Source organism: Stegodyphus dumicola, chromosome 3, assembly GCF_044657685.1.
Source record: "Stegodyphus dumicola isolate Sdum_Otavi_A_Nest chromosome 3, ASM4465768v1".
Lineage (NCBI taxonomy): Eukaryota > Metazoa > Arthropoda > Arachnida > Araneae > Eresidae > Stegodyphus > Stegodyphus dumicola.
The window spans coordinates 131419125-131441944 of record NC_140770.1 but is presented as its reverse complement, the minus strand read 5'-3'; the positions used below and the strand labels follow the sequence as shown (position 1 = coordinate 131441944).

General features: G+C 32.7%; 1 protein-coding gene across 1 annotated transcript in view; it reads right to left on the bottom strand.

Moving 5' to 3' along the window:
- Positions 1-22820, bottom strand: part of LOC118186632 (uncharacterized) — a 435694-nt gene that overhangs the window by 82052 nt on the left and 330822 nt on the right. Inside the window, exons 8-9 of the mRNA XM_085813324.1 lie at positions 11348-11444; positions 1955-2142 (exon numbers count right to left, since the gene is read on the bottom strand). Coding sequence (XP_085669450.1) covers positions 1955-2142; positions 11348-11444 — 285 coding nt within the window. The remainder of the gene's footprint in view (positions 1-1954; positions 2143-11347; positions 11445-22820) is intronic.

Sequence of the window (22820 nt, the reverse complement as noted above, 5' to 3'; positions counted from 1 at the left end):
TAGAGTTTTTAGTTAAAAAAATTATAAAAATAATATCGCGCGCGTCAAAGGGTTAAAGTGAATGGATACTTTCTCAGATTTGAATACTTCCAGGGTGATAAGTAAAATAAATATTTCTTAGATTAATTTTGAGCTGCTATGACCTTGAAACGATGTGATTTTATATTTCAAAATAAAGGAAAGTCTGTATATACACAGAAATATTTCGTATAGTATATTATAATACGAAAGAGATATACTGATTAAGTTTGCTGTAATATGATTCAAAAAGACAAATGGAACTTCCTTCATCAGCTAAGGGAGTGAAAACGCCGAGAAAGAAACAAGTACTTATGCCAGAACAACAGAGAACAATTCAAAAAAGTTCCCGCTAAAAGTAGAAATCGAAACACCTGACGCTTTCTATTATCAAAAAGTCACAGAAAAGCAAGTAGTAAAATAATTCTTGAAAGGCTGATGGTAAAGAACGCTTAGAATTTGGATTACTAACCAAACTAGGAAATATCATTATTGGCTGCATTATACCAGTTCTTTTGTGCGTTCGTTTGTTACATAAAAACGTTTGCTTCGGAATTTCTGACACGAAAGTTAAGCTTTGGCTCTCTTTAAATTATGCCAGTTTCCCTGAATATAAATGGCATGCATATTTAAGTAATGCATAAATAAGTGAATGTAATTCATAAATAAGAAATGTCCAATTATATCATTGATTCTTCTTCTGTTAACAACTAAATTTCTGTACTAGAGAACGATACCGCTATAATCCTCTTTTAATAACGATGCAAAAAATACGATTCATACCAATACATTTTTCAGTCTGACGTGGTATGGAACCCACATAGAAATTTTGAATAAAATATTAATTCTATCTCATTATAACAGCAACAATGGTACGTAGTTTTGAATGATTTTCGTCTTCCTAATCAAATGGTCGTAAAAGCTCAAGTTTCATCCAATATTTACTTACATTCAATTTTAGTCGATTAAATGTGGCAAAAAAATTTATCATAATTTATCAGAAAACAATACAAACAACAAACTCACACCACAAAGAGACATTCTTCTTTACGTGTATAGATTTTGTAAAACTTTAAAATGTTTTATTAACAAACTCTAGGATTTGAAAGAGAGTAGTAGCAACACTTTTCGAAAATAAAGCATTTTTATCTAAAACGCGCGAAACTGTTGCCACTCGGGAAAATGAGAGCAAAAATTTGCCCTTTCAGAGTTTTTAATTAGTATTTCGGCTGATTAAAGTTGTATGAAAATGAGGACAGTCGAAATGATTTCCCACGAATTTTTGGAATCGGGAATAATGTATTTAATATTTGGCAATGCTATTTTTATTTCATCGTGAAACTTAGAAATTTTTTATTAACAAACTCTAGGATTTGAAGCGAGCAGTGGCAACAACTTTCGAAATAAAGCAGATTTTCATCGCCAGCTTGATAGACTGTTGCCACTCGGAAAAATGAGGGCTAAAATTATCGTTTTTTCGAGTTTTTTATTAATATATCTGATTTTAGCTACTTGTTTTTTGAAAATAAGTGGACGTCAACCTTTTCCACGACCCAGAAAAGAATTGTAGAAAGTTTGGTGGCGATAGCTATAGTAGTGACTGAGTTATTTGAGGACAACCAAACACACAGACTTTCTTCTTTATATATACAGATAATATGCTTAATTGTATTGTGTGAAGTAGTTTCGATTTTCTGTAATGAAATCTTTTTTTTCGAAAAGGAGAAATTTTTAAATACTTCAATCAATGTTCAGTTATTATTTAGCATCTTCAAATGTCAGGAACATATTTCATACTGCCTGCTATTTCGAGGTACGTTTGATGTTTTACATGGAAATGGTTCGCAATAACAGTATGCGACATACTATATGCGGTGCCTGTAATATAGTGATAAACCTGTGATTGTCAGTGGGCGTAAATAAGCAGCTAACTTACTTTATCTCGGGGTGTACTCGGTGTCTGAGGCGAACTCACAGTAGTGGCGACGACATCAGAAGAGACACTTGAATTGTGAGGGCTTGATATTCCACCATTTAATCTTGCAACTAAATCATCTGAAGGCTTGGGAGAAATGCTTCCGCTGCAAGAACTGGAACGTAGCTTGCGAACCTGAGAGCTGCTAACTGTGCAGAGAAAAATTTAAATGCGGTTAATTTAGGTGGAGGTAATGCGGTTTTTTAGGTGGAGAAATTTATAATTTACACAAAATCATGAGGAATCACTTTTTTTGGAACACTTCCAGAAATTATCAATCAGATGTTTAAATTGTCCATACCAAAAACAGCGTAAATAGAAAGCAGAAGTTTTTTTAATATATATATATATATATAAATGGAACATAAACTAAAATTTTCGCGAAGTTTATGAAGACTTTCTGCGATTTTGCATGTACCGACTTTTCTGCTTACTTTAATTGATATCATTTTTTTTAGATTTTTTTGTATATTTAAGTAAATTTTAAACTACTTTCCTTTATAATTTTAATGAAAAAGCATTCCACAGTAATTCTTTGAGTTAACCTAAATTTTGCTGGACTCTGGAGTATGAGAAAACATCGTTGATATAAACCTTGGAGCACGCCATATAACAATCGGTAAAAAAGGCTAACGTTTTTATGGCAGTATACGGGTCTTCCGTCTGTCTATCTCTCCAGGAACATACAGTTAGTTCTCTGCTGTTATTTTCAGACGTAAAATAATCTGGGCTTAACACCTTATTTTGTCACAGATTCGTCAACAAATACTCAGCTCAAATGTTTAAATAAATAAAATCATTTATTATGCGAGTAATTTGAACCATACTTCGCAGCTTTGTAGAAACGTGGGGTACTACCGTTTAATTATCGTGTTATTATATATATATCATCGAAGGTATTCGTGTCCTTAAAATTTAAAATCTTAACGATTGCTAGAAATTTTTAATTTGTTATAGAAAGTTTTCAAGACTTGAAAATCAATTCAATAAAAGCGATACAAAATTTTGAAAACCACCGCATATATACACAATGTGTTTATGAATACTCAGCTAACAGGAAATTGTATTTGGTGCTTTATCAAGAATAAATTATTCTCGACAAGCACTGACACCTCGCGATAGTGACAAACGGAATTTATGCATGAAATCATTAACATCGAATAGAGATTTTATTCACTTGTCATATACCGGAAAGTCAGTTAGCACTGCAAATACAGGGTGCGACTCATAGAACTGGCTGGTAGTAATATCATGGTATATTGCGTTTTTCGCGACAATTAATTATTTTCAGCTTCCTACCAAAAGATGGAGTGTTGAGCCGGGGTCGGGACGATATAGGCATTCTGTACCGCGCCACGCACAGGGGGCGTGTGAGAAATCCGTACTTGTGGTTGGACATACTTTTCGATGACATCATTTTCCATTGGCATAATGACGTTTAGATGGGATTCATACGGTTTTGTTTTCGATATATGGCACGCATGAGTGATAAGGATGCGTGAAAATTATCGTTTGTTTTATTTCAAACAGAAAACTTTAACTGCAGCGTTCTGCAATGGCTTCCTATTTCATGGAATTATAAAACTTAAAATCTTTCAAAGATGATGTTAATATCAAAATTAATCTTAAGAGCTTAGATTATATAAATAGCTGAGTTCATGAATTTAGTGCAAAAACCAAAACACGACGATCTCGACCCAACTATAAAGCCATCGTATGCTGGTAAGTATATTGTTATTATTGCAATTTTGTTGCATTCTGTTCCTTTCAAAATGCTTCAAAAAATGTTTGAAAAGTGCATTCAGTATTGTCGTTGAATTTAATGCATGTGTATGAAAAAAGAAACTTTCTTCTCCGGCAAACACTACTTTTATCCAAATATATGATTATAAACTATTGTGAATTTGCTGTGCACTATGTTAGCTCCCAACGTCGTTTTTGGTATTTCTGTAAACTAACTTGTCTCATGCTTTCCAAGATTGCACCTGCAGATAATGGTTTGTTTTGGTTTACTTAATTATGGCAAAGCACACTAGGGCTATCTGCCTAAGGGGAGGAGTTCCATTGTGGAGGACTTTCTAAGGGAAACTGGCTAGTATACACGTTACACATGGGGAAAACCACGAAAACGCCCATGAAGCCAGCCCGTTCGCGGGATTCAAACCTCGGACCGAACTACCAATGTTCAGCGACCGCTCGGCCGCTGGTGGGCTTGCAGAGAATGGATATATAATGATAAATAATGAATTAATAACCACAACACTAATTTTAAATTAATAATACATTTATTAAAAGTCTCTGTACTTAATATTAATGCACATTTAAGGAGTAGCACACGAAGAAATAACACTTTTTCTCTCTAGGCGGAAAAAAACTACACACTTTATTCACCACACTACAGTATTGTAAAAATGTGTAATTACATAGCAGCAAAAATACAACGCACGTAATAATTTTTCGGTACAGCTATCACGATGTAACAAACGGTATCCTAAGCGTTAAGCATAGTGCAGACAATATAATGTAAATAATTAAAAACACAATTCTATTCAGTGCGATTTAAATATTACCATTACGCTTAATGTGACAAAATGCTTTCTCATATGACGCTATGAACCTTTCTAACCTCCTAACACAACGTTTGGCAGGCGAAAACATCCCGCAATAAAACGTCATGGAGAAAACAACGCAAGTAGAAAACGTCACCATACAAAACATTGTGGAAGAAAAGAAAGCAAGGAAAAAACATTGCAGTTTTAAATCACAGTGGTATAAAAATTTTCTAGAAAATAAAGCGATTAAAAAAATCGCGATTTTAAAACAACATCAGAAAATATTGAGGTAAAAATTATTACTGCAGCAATCTTGGCGCGATTAGGCGATTTTTTTACAGAAGAAAATAAGGGTGACTTATATTGCAAAAAGTTATTTATTACATACATAAATATTTTACTTTTAATTTAGATATTTATTCCTAAAATGAATGAATAAACCTGCTTATAAACGGGTTTGTGTTTCTGTTGTTTTGTCGTAAGTTTCGTGGTGATCGCTTTAAAAATCAAAGTAATTCCTGGATTTAATGATTTGGGGGGAAAACTACTGTATTACTGTAGAAAATTTACGTGGTATTTTTCATTGCATACAAGATTCACTAACGGTCAGTTTCAAATAGAGTTTGTGATTAAAAAAAAATAAATACATAAGAATCACTATTTTTTTAGAAATAGCTCTCGAACTTGCAGTTAAAAAAAGGGCACATGAAAATGGGGGTGTTACTTTTTAAATCCGAAAAATTGCTATGCGTACGGTTGTCTGAAAAACAACTTCTTTACGTTACTAGATTCTGGCACATTCTGAAAATTTTGCAACTCCTATTATAATAGTTGCGTTAATAAGTAAACATTTATTAAAAAATATTGAATTAGAAAACTAAAGCATGCACAGATCATCGCATAATGCACCGCAGATACGTATTTTTAGACATTAAAAGTTTTAAATGCTTGTTTACATAATGATTAATCTACTGTAAATTTCATTAATATACATATAATTACTCCTTTATTTGCTTAAATATTTTTGCGAAATATGTAAATGCAGATCCCCAGGGCGTCATTGGGCATTTAAACGTTTCTGAAAGTGGGCGGTAAACCAAACCCTTTCGAGAAAATTTAATCTAGACTGCCTTTTAAAGTTTCGAAAAATGAAGAATATTTACAAAACAGAACCAACGTCTGAATAGTTTTTTGAACTTTAAAGAGAAAGAAATTTTGTTTTACGAAGTTGATTGATTGAAATAGATAATGCCTCAGGTTCTACTCAAGCTATTTAATAACTTCTTAATATAGGTAATACCTCAGGTTCTACTTAAGCTTACAAATTTCTAACCATTACCTGTGCAAAAATATACAGATTAACACACAAAATCTAATTAAACTATTTTGTATAAAATTATTACACAAACAATTGACATGCAATAAAATATTATTAGGTAAAATCCTAGTATACGGTGCAGCCTTGGCGCAATTTTGAAAATTATCGCCAACACCAAAAATGACCCAAAGAACGTCTATATATATACTATACACTATATACTATGTGTGTATATAACATAGTATATACACTATATATATAGTGTATACTATGTATAACTATATATATTCTTTGAATGACCTGTTTACTACTCATCGTATATGTCGCGTATAACTGCTCATCATAAAGTAGCCAAATCCCGTGTGCACCGGATACTAGGATTAAACCTATTATTAAATACACATATTTAAAATTACACGAGAGGGGTATAAAACATTTATAATAAATAATAAAATATAAATGATTAAAAGCTAGATCGCTATAATCCCTAATAAATGAAAACTATATAGAATAAACTAAAAGTACATGCCATATAAATATGTATTTTACAATATGATAGTTGGTCGAAAGGATTACCTGAAACGATGGTTTAAAACAATTGAAGTACACTTGTAGCTATGTACTTTCAATTAAAATTATAAGCATTGCTCTAATAATGCACTTAAAATTTGTGTACAATCTGGGATGCGTTACACAAGTAGTACCAGTTATAAGCAGTAGAACTAACCAATCAAGATAACATAATAGTTAAATGGAAGGATATTAGATCAGTAGAATAGGAAAGATCATATCTCATGATACTGTATTCAGGAATTTTCTATACCGAAAAACGTTTACTCACTTTCAAAAAGATTAATTTCCTTGGTTCATTCGACGAAACCTTGCCAACAAATACTTGGTGTCAAAATGGTTACGCGCTTTATCCACGCGGATATGAGTTTTGAAACTGATCCTAAAATCGATCTGCCTCTCAACGGATCCCCCTCTCGACGTAATTAGAAATGATGAAGCAGTTCCGGAGGCAACGGCTTCTCTGTAGAGCGTTGTTTCAAACTGATTGCATTCTAGCTTCCTACCTTTTCAATGGCTATAAAATTTGCCACCACAGCTACTATTTTCCATCTATATATAAAGTTTCATTGTGGTAACTGAATGCCACGTAAGACAAACTAGCTGAAAGATAAATTATAATCAGGATAACGGATATTAATTGTTCCCCTCCAAAAAGGTAATAGCGGTTTATATTTGTAATACCCTCAAACCCAATTTAAACGAACTTCGTTCAACAAAAGCCTGCTGAACTCATACGATGGAAGAAACAACACTGAACCAGTGAGTCAGAATATGACAATTAAATTTTACTAAAAATTAAGCATAATTTGAACATCCTTCTTTCTTAGCTTTGAATCAGATTATATATATATTAGCTTAAACTAGAAAGGTATTTCAATTAAAGTATCCACATGAGAATTTAAAAGCTACCCGAAGGTTGACTGCACCGCATGACCTCTTGCCTGAAGAGCTAAAGGTCGGTCATAAAATAAACCTTCCCCACATATGAACCCCTAGCGGCCATATATTGGGAAATTATATTGGAATTATAAATTTTCAAGGTGTACAAAGTTTCAGGATAGAGCCATCACCGTACCTTTGCACTTTCGTGGCCACCACGAACTCCCGACCTCACTCCGATAGATTTTTGCTTCTGGGATGATCTGAAATCTAAGGTGTATACATCAGATCCATGAGATTTGTAAGAATTAAAAGACTCCATAAAACGTGCAGTTATACAGACTCCTCTTGCGATATTATGTTCGTCGTTGTTGTCAACAACCTCACGCATGCAGAACATTATCGCCTGCGAAGACAGGCACGTCGAAAACTTGTAATTCCGATAAAAGATGTTTCCCTCTGCTTCCCTTGTGTTGCTACTGCTCCTTTACAATGCTCTTCTTTGCAAAGATTTTAAGTCGAAACTTTTTGTCGTACGAGTATGGTTCCAACGTCATTTATGCTTCCTCAGTGCGTTCCGTAATCAATTTGAGAAGAAAAAAGGTGGTTGTTGCCATTAATAAATTTCGATTTTTTTTACTGTAATTGTAACCGTGAGAGATCTATTGTTTTAAATCATCACAATCCTAGTGACATACTTTCAAATTACAACACCTGAAATGTCATAGGTTTAATGCTAGTATATGGTACACACGAGATTTGGCAACTTCTGGCGACGTTATAATGAGCAGTAAACAATTTATTTTCGTGTTGGCGACAATTTTCAAAATCGCGCCAAGGCCGTACGATGTACTAGGATTTTACCATTTCATTTCCATTGGTTGAACAGATAGGCCGCTACGGGTTCATATATAAGGGAAACGTTTTATGACCCTCCTGTATTTGGTGCCTATTATTAGCCGTATGTCAGAGGCTGTAGGTCCGCCGCCATCCAAAATTAGTAAAGTCTCCGTACTACAATGATCAACTAAGGAGAAAGCCAACGATTTTATTTTATAGAATCTGATTTTGGATATTTTTATATTTCAAAAGGGTACCTAGTAGACCGTAGTTGTTTTCCATTACGTGATCGACTTTTAGTTTTGTATATTCTTTGTTAATAGTAATCCACCAGAAACAGTCCAGTTGCATTTTTAATCTGAGTTTGCTTAAACTTACTGTCCATAGTTAACAGCTTGCCGATGTTACAAAGAAATTTTTAGCGAAGGAGAACATACATTTAGGTATTATATCTACAAGGAATTCATTCAGCTCCAATTATTTTTTAAGTAATATTTTTCTTTTCCTCATTCTTCAGAAATTAATGCATAGCTTCTCTATTATTAAATACTAATCTAAAAACTAGTATGAAAAATTTTCATGTTTGTACGTCGAATTGTGAAAAGACGTTAGGATCTAAAGCAACCAGAATTCTAATACATATTATCCTGCATCCAAGCACGTGCACCTCGATGCCCGAATTTTGAAATTGCAATTTATTTTTGTGGGAATTTAAAGAATTATATTAACAACAATGATTCATTTTTGATTATTTTCCGCTTATTAAAAGCTAAGTATCGCTACAGCTCGAAATAACACTTCTATCTTCCACGCGCCAAAGTGTTGCTTCTCGACAAATTGTAAAATATTATTTGTTTTAAACTTAATAAATTCAGCTTCTTAAAATCAATGCATTGCCACTGACCGAAATAAAATATTTTATTTTCCAAGAGCTAGCGAGCGCTCTATTGATCGGCAGAGTTAATAATTAAATTATCTTTCAAATTTAGTCTGTCTGCTAATAAACTAAGTGATTTAAAAGTAATATTATACGTTTCGTAAAAGTACCTTTTTTAATTTTTTTTTACTTTTTCAGAAATATGTTTGCTTTAGTTACATAAAAATACATTTAATTCATGATATATGTAATTAATAATTTTTATTAACATTTGCAGGATTTTTTTTAAAATTTACAAAAGATTTCTCTAACAATGTATGGTATGTAATTTGATACAAAAAACGTTTTTTCCTATTTTTATGGCCTTTTACGTTTTTAAAAGTAAATCTTTAAATTTTTAGTCAAAGTCTTTATTATTCATTATGTTTATCTAAGCATTCTATCCTATATCTTGCAATATCATTGTTTTTTTGGTGTTCATGGGGAAACATTCGCCGGGTTTCGTTTCATACGTACACAAAATAAATGAATTTTACAACAGAAATAATATAAATGATATTTGCTACAGGACAACTACTGTGTCCCCTATCATAGAAGTTTTCACGAGGAGCAAAGGTGTTCAGAAGACTCGCGCCAAAAACATCGCTGACGAAAACATCGAGGAGAAAACAACGCAAGTCGAAAACGTGGTGGTACAAAATATCGTGGGAGAAAAGAAAGCAAAGAGAAAACATCGCAGTTCTATAACATCGTGGTACAAAATATCGTAGTCGAAAATAAAACGATTCAAAAACTTCGCAATTTAAGAACATCTTCGTCGAATATGTGGTAAAAAATAAAGTACCTACAAATAATTGCATAACGATAACATTGCCGGTATGCGTTTTTCAGGTTTTAAAAACTATCCATTTTCGCATAATGATTTGAAAACGCAAGAAGGAAAGAGGGATATTTCTACTTTTATCTTTCATATTTTTGAATGAACTTATAAATTTTTGCTGAAAAAGTAAGACGGAACCTTAAGCATTTAAAAGTTTAAAAGGAGGAGAAAAGTAATGCAACGTATATCACTTAGTATAATTTTAAATTTACATAGTTAATTCACAATGGTAATTAATAAATTAATCTTTTTTATAAAGTTTTACTCCTAATTTTTCATGACAAATACAGCCTAAATTTGCTTAGAAAAATAAACTGCAATAACTGCATGAGGTTACCTCCGTAAAAATTACTTAGTTAATTATCAGATTATTTTCTTTCACATTTGTTAACCTGGTTTTGGTTTGGTGGAAATTAGGTTTGATCCTAGTATCCGGTGCACAAGGGATTTGGCTACTTTTGGCGAATTTATAAGTAGTAAACGGGACATACACGATGAGTAGTTAAACGGGTCATTTTGGTGTTGGTGATAATTTTCAAAATTGCGCCAAAGCTGCACCGTATACTAGGATTTTACCGGAAATTATATATTGTTTTGTTTCCGTTTACTCTCAAAGAGTCGCTAACATTTCTTAAGCTTCCAAACCTTTGTGCGAATATGCACTTACAACTTTTAAAACCTGGAATTCGCATGTGTGCGATGTTATCATCACGCGATGATTTGTAGGAGTTTTAGTTTTTAACAAGATATTTTGGACGGCGATGATTTTAAACTCCTAAGTTTTTGAACCACTTTATTTTCGAGGACATTTTTAACCACTATGTTTTAGAACTGCGATGTTTTAACTTTGCTTTTTTCTTCTACAATTATGTTTTGTACCACAACGTTTTCGCCTTACGTTGTTTCCTCCGCGATGTTTTCGGCTGTAATCGGAGCAAAAGCAAAAATATTGAAATAGTCAACATTTGAATAACATTAGCACTGCCAATATATATACAAAAAATGGAGTAACATAGCAATATAAATATAGTTAAAAAGATGAGAAGAAAAGAAATAGTTTCATCTATATTTAACTAATGTATTTAATTGTAAGTTGTTAATTTAATTGTAAACAATAAAATGTATTAATGCATTGAAAAGTAAAATACTTTCAGAATGTTCTGAAATCCAAATTCTAACACCTAGAGCAGGGGTCTCAACCGGTGGTACGCAAGAGAAAAATACGCAAAGATGCAAAATATTTTTAAGTATTAAATTCAAAAATTAAAACGCTAACATCCTGATTGAGGTTTTTCTCTAACACTCGTATATTTATGCGATCTGAGCTTTGTTCAAGAGTACTTTGTAGTGGTGGTACTAAAGTTGTTCAATTTTTGTTTAGATGGTACGCGTTAGTCAAAAGGTTGAGACCACTGATCTAGAGCTTAAATCTTACCATCTGGAGAACCTGTAACTGTCTGCCCGGTTTCGGTTGTCTTGGAGCCGTTGTTGGACGTCCGAGGCTGCATTCGCGGCGCAGGACTTGGCATAGTCTGTGTGAAAGAAATATATTATTAAAGTTCGCACATAAACATGCATAGCATATACTGAACGTGAGGAACAATTCGAATTCTACAAAACATGCTCTGCTTAGTTACTTAGTGATTTTAGGAAAGCATAATGCAAAACTAAACCGTAATTAATCTGAAATGAGGTACATTGGAAATTCGATTATCTGTCAGTCTCTGAATCGCCTTTGGATAGGAAAACAGATGAATAATAGCGAAAACTGCAGCTCCCTCCATTACCAAAAACAGATGCCCGCAGCCCATAACGAATATCCATTTTTAGCCTGGTGTTAGTGTATAAAAATAAAGGCAAGAAACTCGAAATTCATCACATAATGTGACTCTTTATATCACTTATCTATACTTGCACCAGAGGTGCTATTAGTGTTGATGCTCACTCTTGATCCATATCAATTTTCAAATGATAGGATGCTCCCACCAAATGCTGTTGCTCTGCCTTATGTTTACTAAATAAAATAGCGAATGTAAAAAAACATATATGGAAGTACAAATAAAAGACTGCTACCAACAAATGTTATCACCATGCATTATATTTAAAAAAATAATGGGTAATTTTCCGTTTTGCCGGCGCAAGCGATAAAGTCGCCGATAATGGTACAACGATGCCAAACTGAATATTCTCGCTGGTAACCTTTTACGCCTCATTTTCAAAACAAGTCGCAGCTTTTTCTTATCAGATTGATTGTTTCTTTCAGTGCTGGCATATTATTACATAGAATTTTTATCAGATAGTTCAGTTTTATGTCTAAGGCCATTTTTGGTAATTAAGTCAATTGGGATGCAATCACAACGCTTACCCGAAGCCGAAAATATAGAAAAGGAAAGTCAAGGGTTCATCAATTCTAATGAGAATGCATTAGTGAAGTTAAGAACTGCAGTTTAACATAATTTCTGAGTAAGCTATTCGTACGCATTGAAATATTTCTTGCATTTAAACTTGTGTTCCAAATTAAGATTTAACTTGAAATTAATGTAGATAATTACTGAGAGCATTAGATTTTTCTAGAGTAGTTTACGTGTGATGAGATCGCTTGGTGTCACGTGATATGAACCTGCGAATTAGTATGTTGAACCATGAAAGCATAGTAAATTCTTAAATTAATGTCTTTTTACAAATTTATTGTCTTTATTTATTGGCTTTTTATAAAGTTTTAAACGATATTAAAATGTTTATGCCTTCAAAACGAGAATTCTTAGAACTAAAATTTTTTAAATATTTTTTATGTGTATACTGTTTGTTGTCGCCAATAAAGTCTGCTTGGCGAGATTTGCGCCGGCGAAACGGAAAAGTACCAAATAATGTATCGAATATATAAATAAAAATGTTTGACAACGCTTAACATTCTATCGGGAATTCTAAAGATTCGCTGAATTTAAATATTTTGTGGTTTTTATTTCCTCTAAGTGCGAAGAAAGTGATGTTATTTTACGTCATTTAAGTGCGAAGAAAGTGATGTTTAGTAAATAAAATTTAAAATACAAAATGTTAATTATAAAAATTCAAAATAAAGTTGTGTAAATTATCTTACTAATAAAACTAAACAATGATATGATGAACTGAGAAAAGACTGAAATATTTGATTTGATGTTTGGTTTTTTTTTTTTTTTTTTTTTTTTTTTTTTTTATTATGGCAAAGCTTACCAGCGCTATTTGTCTAAGAACAGGGATACTTTCGTAAAGGACTTTCTAAGGGAAATTGGCTCGTACACACGCAACACATGGGCAAAACCAAGAAAACGTCCAAGCAGCCAGCCCGTTTGCCTAGATTCGAATCCCGGACCGAACTGCCAGTGTTCAGCGACTTTACTGCTCGGCCTCTCGTGTTGCCGACTAACATCAAATGGCAATACTTAACGCTGTTTCGGAAATTCTAAAAATGTGCTGCTTTTACAAATTTTGTGATTTTACTCTTGAATTTTATGAAGCGTTAGGATGCTTAATAATAAAGTTAAAAAGACAAAAAAAATTGTGTTAGCAAGAGCGAATCCAAGAACAGATTGGTAATTTGCGAGCTCATCGACAGTGTATATAACGTAACAAGCCCAGTGGTAATACGTTAAATAAGAATCTTTTCATATTTCTTTAATGCACAGTTGAAACATATACTAGTTAAAAACACGCCGTTGTCTAATACAAATTTCTGGCAAAACAGCAATTTCAGAGTGACGTAGATTTTGAATCTAGTTCTATCAATTCTGCGGACACTCCATTTTAAACTCCTACTAGTTACAAAATTGCTCGAATTTTTAATTAGCTGAAATTACTGACATGTAAGAACATAATGCCCTGAAAATTAAACTTCAGGGTCATTTGCTCTTATATTAATGAAATTCTTATGTCGATTATTCGAGATCTGAACTCTGATTGTATTTCTTGGGGAGTCTGTAACTGAAAACTTGCCTTTTTTACATAATAACATTTATTTCCATCTAATTCTTCACAATGTTTTAAAATTTTCATCTTATCCTATTAAACATTCATTGTTATTTTCCACAACACATGACTCTGAGCTCATTTTTTATTTTTCCATTCTTTTGAATCTCCCCCCCCCTCCAAAAAAAATTTGATGGTTGTTCCGTTTGCCTTCTAATTTTTTTTATTTTCTCTAAAAGAAGAGAGACCTATATCTGGCCACTGATTTTTGGTATTATTTTTAGCTAATCATGTTTGAAAATATTTGACTAGGAACCTTAACTTTGGAGAACATCAAACCGTGATCAGAATCCTAATGGTTTATTTAACAGCGAAAACTTTTCAAGGATGAAACCCTAAAATCCAAAGTAAACATAGCATCTTAGAAGTACACTTCATGTTAAGTTAAACTCTCAGGAAATGCTCGTTTTTAACTGATAGCTTCTCAGCAACTAGGGAAAAGATCACATCGTGCATAGATCCAAGAACTACTTGGTTTCCCTGATATGAATCGCCATTAGATTAGACTCTACTGCCGCTCTTACAGAACCATTGGTCATCTGGAGTTGAATCGGACTGGATTGGAGGCTGGAATCTATCCATTCGGCAAACATCCCTTCAGAGCCCCTTCGGCAGTTTTGCTTCGCCGTGAACCAATCGAATTGAACTGCTCTTCTGCGAGTGTAACTTCACCTTTCATCAACGGCGGTTGCCGTTACTAGAGCCAATCATACACATATTTAACAGTGTATATATACAGACTGAAGCACATGTGCATTCCAATAGGTATATATTAACTGTTGAGCTTCAGCTTCACGTTGAAGGAAGAACACCCCTCGAAATTGGAGCAGTACGAGGGTCTCCAACACCTTCTTCTCTACCTCGAGAGTGCTTTCGGCTCAACGTGTATTTTGAATGCCTCCTTGCTCACAGGAAATATACGCTTACAAACAACTATTCCTGAAATTAATGGTTCCTTAAATCCGAATCTTGGAGAGCCGGATTCGGGCTTGGGCCCATCGGTACGACATTCAGCTTCACTAACAACAAGGTGGGCCAAGATAAACAAGAGAAACATAGCAGGGAAGAAACTGAAAACCGTTAGTATATTCAAAGGAAGCAGCACCCTTCTTCTTGGAAACAGTGCACTCAGTTTTCACAGCTGAAAGTCTGACAGGACTGTCGAAGGAATGGCCTTTACGGTTACCAAATACAGTCACTATCTATTTTTATTTATATTGCAACTCGAAAGGCAAGATCTACCAGAACAATCGACGAACTCTTAACTCACTGGAACAGAATATACGCAATACCATCACCGACATCCAACTAGACGGTTTACAGCAAGTCGCATTAAACATGACTCATAGGGCCAAACAGTGCTTGGACTATGAATTTCAATATTTCCTCCAATACTTGTGGAGACGAAGCAACCCACGTAAATAGGTTTTTTTACTTTCATATAATAGTACAACAACTCCTCACAGGCCATGGTGTTCACCATTTGCTTTAGTTCGACTTATAGGTCATTTTTAACGGTAATTATTTTCTCAGCAGTTGTGACAACACATTAGTCATATTCTTAAAAACAGGATTTTTAATTATGTGACAAAAAGGCTTATTTTATTGCATAAAATATTCTATTTTTAATTTTAATTTTTTATTGATTTTTTATAATTTGTATTTCATTTTTTAAAATTTATTGTGCATTAGTTCAACATATTGAACTGTTTCAATGCTGACAGATAGAAGAAATTGACCGTTTAAAGATTCGTGGACAGTCGTTTTTGAACAATAAATTGCGTTTTTAAAAATATCGCGAACATCCGACACAAATGTTTTGATGCAAAAAGTGGTACTTTAAAAAGTTGAAAGAATGAATACACTCATGATCACCCTAATAATCTATTTATAGTAATCTATTTTCTCATTTTTTTAAGTCATGAAAAATAATCGCATCATTTACTGAAAATATCCGCAATATTTCAACGCAGCACATAATCGTTATAAGAAATCTTAACATCTCTGAGTATTTATTTTTCCTTTGCTTAAGCTAGTTCGGCTTTCTCATGCTCTAATCCTTTTTCTACTTTCGCAAAAGCATTTAATTTCAATCATCATTCTTTAATTACTTTTTTATAAATCTCTATTTTTAGGATTCAAGTATTTTCGATTTTTAATGTTTTATTATTCTTTCTAAGACCTTCTTTTTGGAAAACTTCCAGGAAATCCTTCCTTAGCCATTTCTCGTTTTGTTGTTGCACGTAAAAATGCCGTTCTTTTTTTTAGGAATACTATTAAGCAGAGCCAGATACTTAGTTACTCTGAATGCTAAGAGAAGACAACGTGCTCACTTAAATTTTTCTGTCGTTGCTTGCTTCTTTCTTAGTATAATTTGTTTGAGGAGTGTGTCTTAAGTCCTTTTTTGCTCAATTCACAGTGTAAATACTTATTTAAAGTGATATTTATTTATTTATGTTATATAAAAGATATGAGTGCTGCAGTGCTGATTTGAAAATATGTTTGTTGTAGCTTGACTTCAAAATTAATAGACGTATAAAGCAATTAAATTCTTGCATTTTTTTCACCCTTACTCATGATATCGCTTGAGACATGCCCTTCAAATTTTCTTTCTTCAAAACTATTCCTTTATTTTTCAGAACCCGGCTAATTTTTTTGACTAAAGAAGGCTAGTTTCAGCCCAGTATCTTCGTTCAGTACATCTACTCAAATAGCACACCTGCAAAAATATACGTACAATTTTGGGAACATAAATTTTGGGTACACTGTGTTTTTCCATGTTGTTTTCTCATTTCGTGTTATTTGACATTTTTCGTTATTTTAAAGTGATGCTAATTATACAATGACAGATTAAAATTCTATTATGTACAGCTATTTATCAAAAATATGTAGTATTGAATGCAAAATACTACTGCTACGTAGGTACTTGAACACAGAATATGCAAATAAGGCGTACGACAGAAACTCATGGAAGAAAACGTGGTCCACGTTGTTCACATATCTTGATTAAACATAACCTTTGCGATCTGTTAATAATGTTTGAATGGCATTATTTATTTGAATCGAGAAGAGAAAGGTCTATAAGTACAGATAGACATGTTCAAATGATATATACCAAAGCAGAAATAAAATTCATGATCAGAATATACCCTTAAGCATCATCTGAGAAATCTTAAATTAATTTAGGCAAGAAGGCTATCTCGAAGATAACTGCAACAATTAAAAACTATCATTTTCTTATTGCTTGCTGAAAGAAATTGTTTTGGAACTGCTAAACAGATCACTTGGGGCAGCTATTCATCAAAATATCTGTGGCAGATTATGTGGAGTGTAATATATATTTGGACATCTAAAGACAGCTGACTATTTACTAAAGTGTGATCTGAAAACTCTTAAACAAGTTTTTAAGATTAGGAAAAAAAAATAATCAACGTATTAGGTATTTCTCCCGCCTTCTTAGCATGCCTTCGTGGTGTAATGGTCAGGACACTCGGCGTGTATTCGAGAGGTCCGAGGTTCGAGTCCCGGCGAGGGTATTGCTCATTTCTCATCTCTTCCGGCTTCAAAATAACATAATATCTGTACAGTGGCGCCTGAACTAAAAAGGTGGAGGCTGATGATTCTCCACCACCAGAATTTTGCGACTGGGTTCCCCAATCCCCAGTCGACCTTTAAAAACGGATGTATATAAGGTATTTCTCCTGCCTTCTTAGCATGCCTTCGTGGTGTAATGGTCAGCAAACTCTGTATGTATACGAGAGGTCCGTGGTTCGAGTCTCGGAGAGGGCATTGCTCATGTCTTCAACATCAAAATAACCTAATGTCTCTACAAACATGCTAGTCAAGGCAAGCTGACTCATTCCGAAGCTAGCTGCAGCATCAGAAGACAGTTATCTATCGTTGGCGCTACAAAAAAATAAGAAATGTTGGGACTCCTTGGCATTCCTTGTCTTTATTTAAGTGATGTCGTTCAGACATGTTGATAACTTCTGACCATTTACAAATTTCTAATTTTACGTTTAACCAAGCTATATTTTGTAATAATAGATTTTTTTTATTTACGATACACTCAACGGATTTTAAAGCATTACATTTTATTATAAACACTTTATCATATAATCAATGTTTAATATTGTTTCATAAACGTTTTATCATATAATCAATGTTTAAGATATCATAAATGTTTTAATCATATAATTGTTTGTACAGGTAGCATTACTTTTACGATTGTCTTTTAATTGTGAACGCTATTGCATTAATATATTGCAATAAATTTAAATGCGTCAGTAAAATACTCTTTTAATGTTTACGTAAAAAGAAGAATTTTAATTTATAAACGCATAAGACACTACAAACGTATATCGAGTCATTACGAATTTTTGCCATAAATTAATGATCACAATAATAAAAACGTGCTAAATGTTTTGTTCCCACTTCGTATAATTTGCATATTTAAAATGTATATACTGTAACGTATCAAGCAAGTAGTAAACTTGAATTATTTCAGCCCTATGCTCGCTACAGACGGATTCTTCTAATTTTCTTTCAGAACTATCCGTTTAGTTTCATAACACAGCTAATATTTGACTCAAGAGGCCTGGTTTTATCCCACTCTCTTCGTTCAATATGTCTATTCAAATAGCACGCCTACAAAAATATACCTATAATTTTGGGAACATAAAAGTATGATGTTTTTCTCACGTTATTTTTAAGTAAAACCTTCTTTCATGTTTCACGTTATTTCACATTACTCGTTATTTTCACGTTATTTTTATGCGGAACAAAAAAGATTACAAATATTAACGACTTCCCAGGCATAGTACAAACATTATTTTTCTGAAATTTACGAACCCAATGGCAAAGAAAAACCAGTAGACTTAACGGTGTTTTTCATTTGTTATTTTTACGTACATTATATTAATTTTACAAAACCTGGGAAGAAAAACCTATGAAATCAATCTATATAATAATTTACGGCTATTTCAGAGTTTTGTGGTTTGTCGAACAGGTAAAAGAAGGAATGTGAAAGAATGTTTTCTCCTAACTACATTTTAAAATTCTAAATGTTATTTAATTCTATGTTTCAACCATTTCTATTTTTATTTTAAAAAATAGAGGCTAGCATAAGATTTATTATATTAATGCACAAAACTGAATATTTAATGCTATTTTAAATTTTGCTTTATCATTATTCTAATAATAACAAAAAGTTAAAAACTTGGAGTGATTTTAATATGGGAATAATTTATATAACGAATTGGCTAAATCGCAGAATAGGTTGCATCAGTCGATGCTGTGTTTACTTCTCTTATGCTTGGACACGCCTTTTTATGACGTAATATTGGTTACGCCTCTCCTTAAAAACAAGTTATAAGTATGCTATAGCTGCGTATTTAAAGAAAACTTAAATGAAGTTTTAACTGAGTTGAAATGGTAGGTTTATTATGTTCTGCGCGAGGTTTTTCTTAATTATAAATCTACTTTTGTGTGGTGTGTGGTAGTGTTAGCATTTAACGCAACGAATTATCTCTGACAAATGTATTATTAAGATACCAAACGATTGAAAACGATCATTACCAAACGATTGAAAATATTGAATGCATGAGTTAAAAATTATAACCGCAACTTCTGAAAATACAGAAAAGAATTCTTTTGCTTAAAGAATGTTTTGATTATTGATGACTGTGTCAAAATCGGTGCTTACTGCAGAATGGATGAGTATCTGAATGTGGATTTTTTTAATCAGTTGGAGAGAGGAGGCAAAAACAGCGTTATTGAGTGGTGTATGGAGAAAAGTTTGATTGCAATATCGTATAAGTGCCCAATTTGTAGAACAAATATGAAACTAGTAGAGAGACGGTTTCGAGACGTATAGACGATTTTGAGTGGTTCGCAATGCCGAGTTTGTACAACTCTGAGATGTTTTTTTAAGTGAAAACTGATCGATGTGCACATGGGCAAAGCCAATGCTGTGCGCGATGCCGAGTTTGTGCAATTCTGGGATTTTTTTTTAAGTGAAAATAGATCGATGTGCACATGGGCAAAGCCAGTGTGGTGCGCAAATGCCGAGATTGTCCAATTCTGAGATTTTTTTAGTGAAAATAGATCTATGTGTACATGGGCAAAGCCAATGTAATGCGCAATGCCGAGGTTGTGCGCGATGCCGAGTTTGTGCAATTCTGGAATGTTTTTTTAAGTGAAAATAGATCGATGTGCACATGGGCAAAGCCAATGTGGTGCGCAATGCCGAGGGTTGTGCGCGATGACGAGTTTGTGCAATTTTGTGGTTTTTTTAAGTGAAAATTGATCGATGTGCACATGGGCAAAGCCAGTGTGGTGCGCAATGCCGAGGGTTGTGCGCGATGCCGAGTTTGTGCAATTTTGTGGGTTTTTTAAGTGCAAATTGATCGATGTGCACATGGGCAAAGCCAGTGTGGTGCGCAATGCCGAGGTTGTGCGTGATGCCGAGTTTGTGCAACTCTGGGATGTTTTTTTAAGTGAAAATAGATTGATGTGCACATGGTCAAAGTCAATGTGTTGCGCAATCCCGAGTTTGAGCAATTCTCTGATTTTTCTTTAAGTGAAAATAGATGGATGAGCACATGGACACCAAGTTTGTGGAATTCTTTGATGTTTTTCGAGCGAATACTGATCGTTGTGTAGAAGAGAAAACGAGGTTGTGTGTGATGCCGAGCAGTAAAGTAACTTTATTTATGCGCTATGTTTAACATATCGTTAGTGTATTTTAAATTTGTATTGTTGTTTTAATTGTGAATTATATTTAAGACGTCATTTTTCATTTAAATTGTATTTTTAATTTTTTGGCTTTGATATGTTTATAACGCTTTCCGACTTACGACATATATCGATAGCCCGACGATCTACTCAACAGTAGCAAAATTGTTAACTTTAACTCTTGAAGTATCGTTTACCTCATATTTTAATACGTAGTGTTTGGTATTGTAATTACACTTGATAATATGAGTTCATTGATAATATGTGTGTGTGCGTATGTGAAGCATTCCTTAGTGTTCCAAGTTTGTAATATTTATTTTATCATATTATTTTCTTTCATTCTGAGAAATTAGATTTTTTTATTTATTAATGCGTAGAATTCTAGCATGCCTACACAGAATATGACGTGATTTAGGAATTTTAGAAACTGATATGAAAGCTGTGTAATGATGTTCATATGCAATAAAAAGTATTCTTCTTTTTTTATTAATGTAAAGTTTAAAATTTTTAGAAATAATGAAAATTGTCTAATTATTGGTACGTAAGGAATTACGTCGTTACGTAGCAAGAAGGTAATTTATAAAAATGATAAAATTTGAAATGTTCCACAATATGAATTTAAATTTTAAAAAAAATATTTTATTTGTATAAATAAAAAAAATTAATAAAAATAATAATAATAATTTAATAAAAATCTTTGAAAATATTGAAGCTCTACAAGTATTAGAGACTGCGACGTTGTTTATCGTTTTAATAATTGGTAGAATTCGCTCACTGTATAATAGTAATTTTAAATATAAACAATTTATTATATTTATTATCATTAACGCCTAAGCTTAAATGTTATAAATGTAAATTAAAAGTAAAGAATTTGATATTAATTTGCAATAATAAACAATTTCAATAATAAATTATTGTTATTTTTAAGCGAAAATAGAAAGTACACGTAGTGTAAATGCGAGACTACCATGGACCTTATAAGAGATAGACCAACCCAGTGGGCGGGGCGCGCGTCACCGACATGTCCGCAAGCAAGAGTAGGGACGATCTGGTTTACTTTAATGGCGTTTGTATCACATAACTGTTTTTAATTATTAAATGTGATACTTTGTATAGTAATGAGATTATGAAAGTCACAGTTTTTTAAAATAGGATTTAATACATCTCATTAAAGAACATTTTACACGCGTAATTCTTGTACAAACATCTTTCCTTTGATAAAACGGTAAAAACTCTAAGCACAAAATTTATGAACTTAATTTTTCGTAAAATAAAATTAAATAAGTTTGATAGTACGTGATGCTTTGAAATAAATAAGGTAAAATTAAACAAGATCTGATAATTTTTTTTTAATTTAATGAACATTTTCAGGCAATGATTTTCAAAACTATAATAACATTACAAAACGATTATTTATTTGATTTTATCATCATTAAATTATTAACATTAAAGTGGATTATTTATTTTAGTAATTTATAAAATTCGGAGCATAAAATTTTTGAGTGTAATGAAGGGGAAAAAAGATAAAATAAAATATAGAAGCACTCGGATTTTATCTTTTTTTTTCCCTTCATTACACTCAGAAATATATATTACTCATTTTATATCACGTCCAAAAGGAACCTTTTTTTTTTAACGTTTTGTGTGTTACCTATATTTATTGAATATCATGTTCTTCGCCCGTAAACCACATTTGAAAACAGCATATCTTTAGAATTTTCGCACTGGAGATAAAAATTTTATTTTCCGTGCAGTGTTCCCATTGATCGCTTTAAAATCGTTGAATTTGTTAATCAAAAATCCGTTAAAGTTTTACAAAATATGAAATAGATACTAAAACAAATTCGAAATTCGGCCTTCCAGATGCCCATGTTCGGGTGGAGGATAACATTATTCAAAATTTGATGTCTCTAGATACCGTCGTTTTTGTCACAGCGTGAGAAACATACATGTATTCATGCAGATTCTTCATTACTTAATTTCTTTAAATATAATACAGGGCGTTAATGTTTAGTAACAACAATTTGCAAGAAGACACGGACATTTATAGTGAAACAGCGCAAAATGTCGCTTCGAGCTAATAAATTAAATTAACCGTAAATAAAAAAAATTTTATGCAGAACTAAAAATAAATTAAAAAAATAATCACTGTAAAATACAAGCAAAATTAA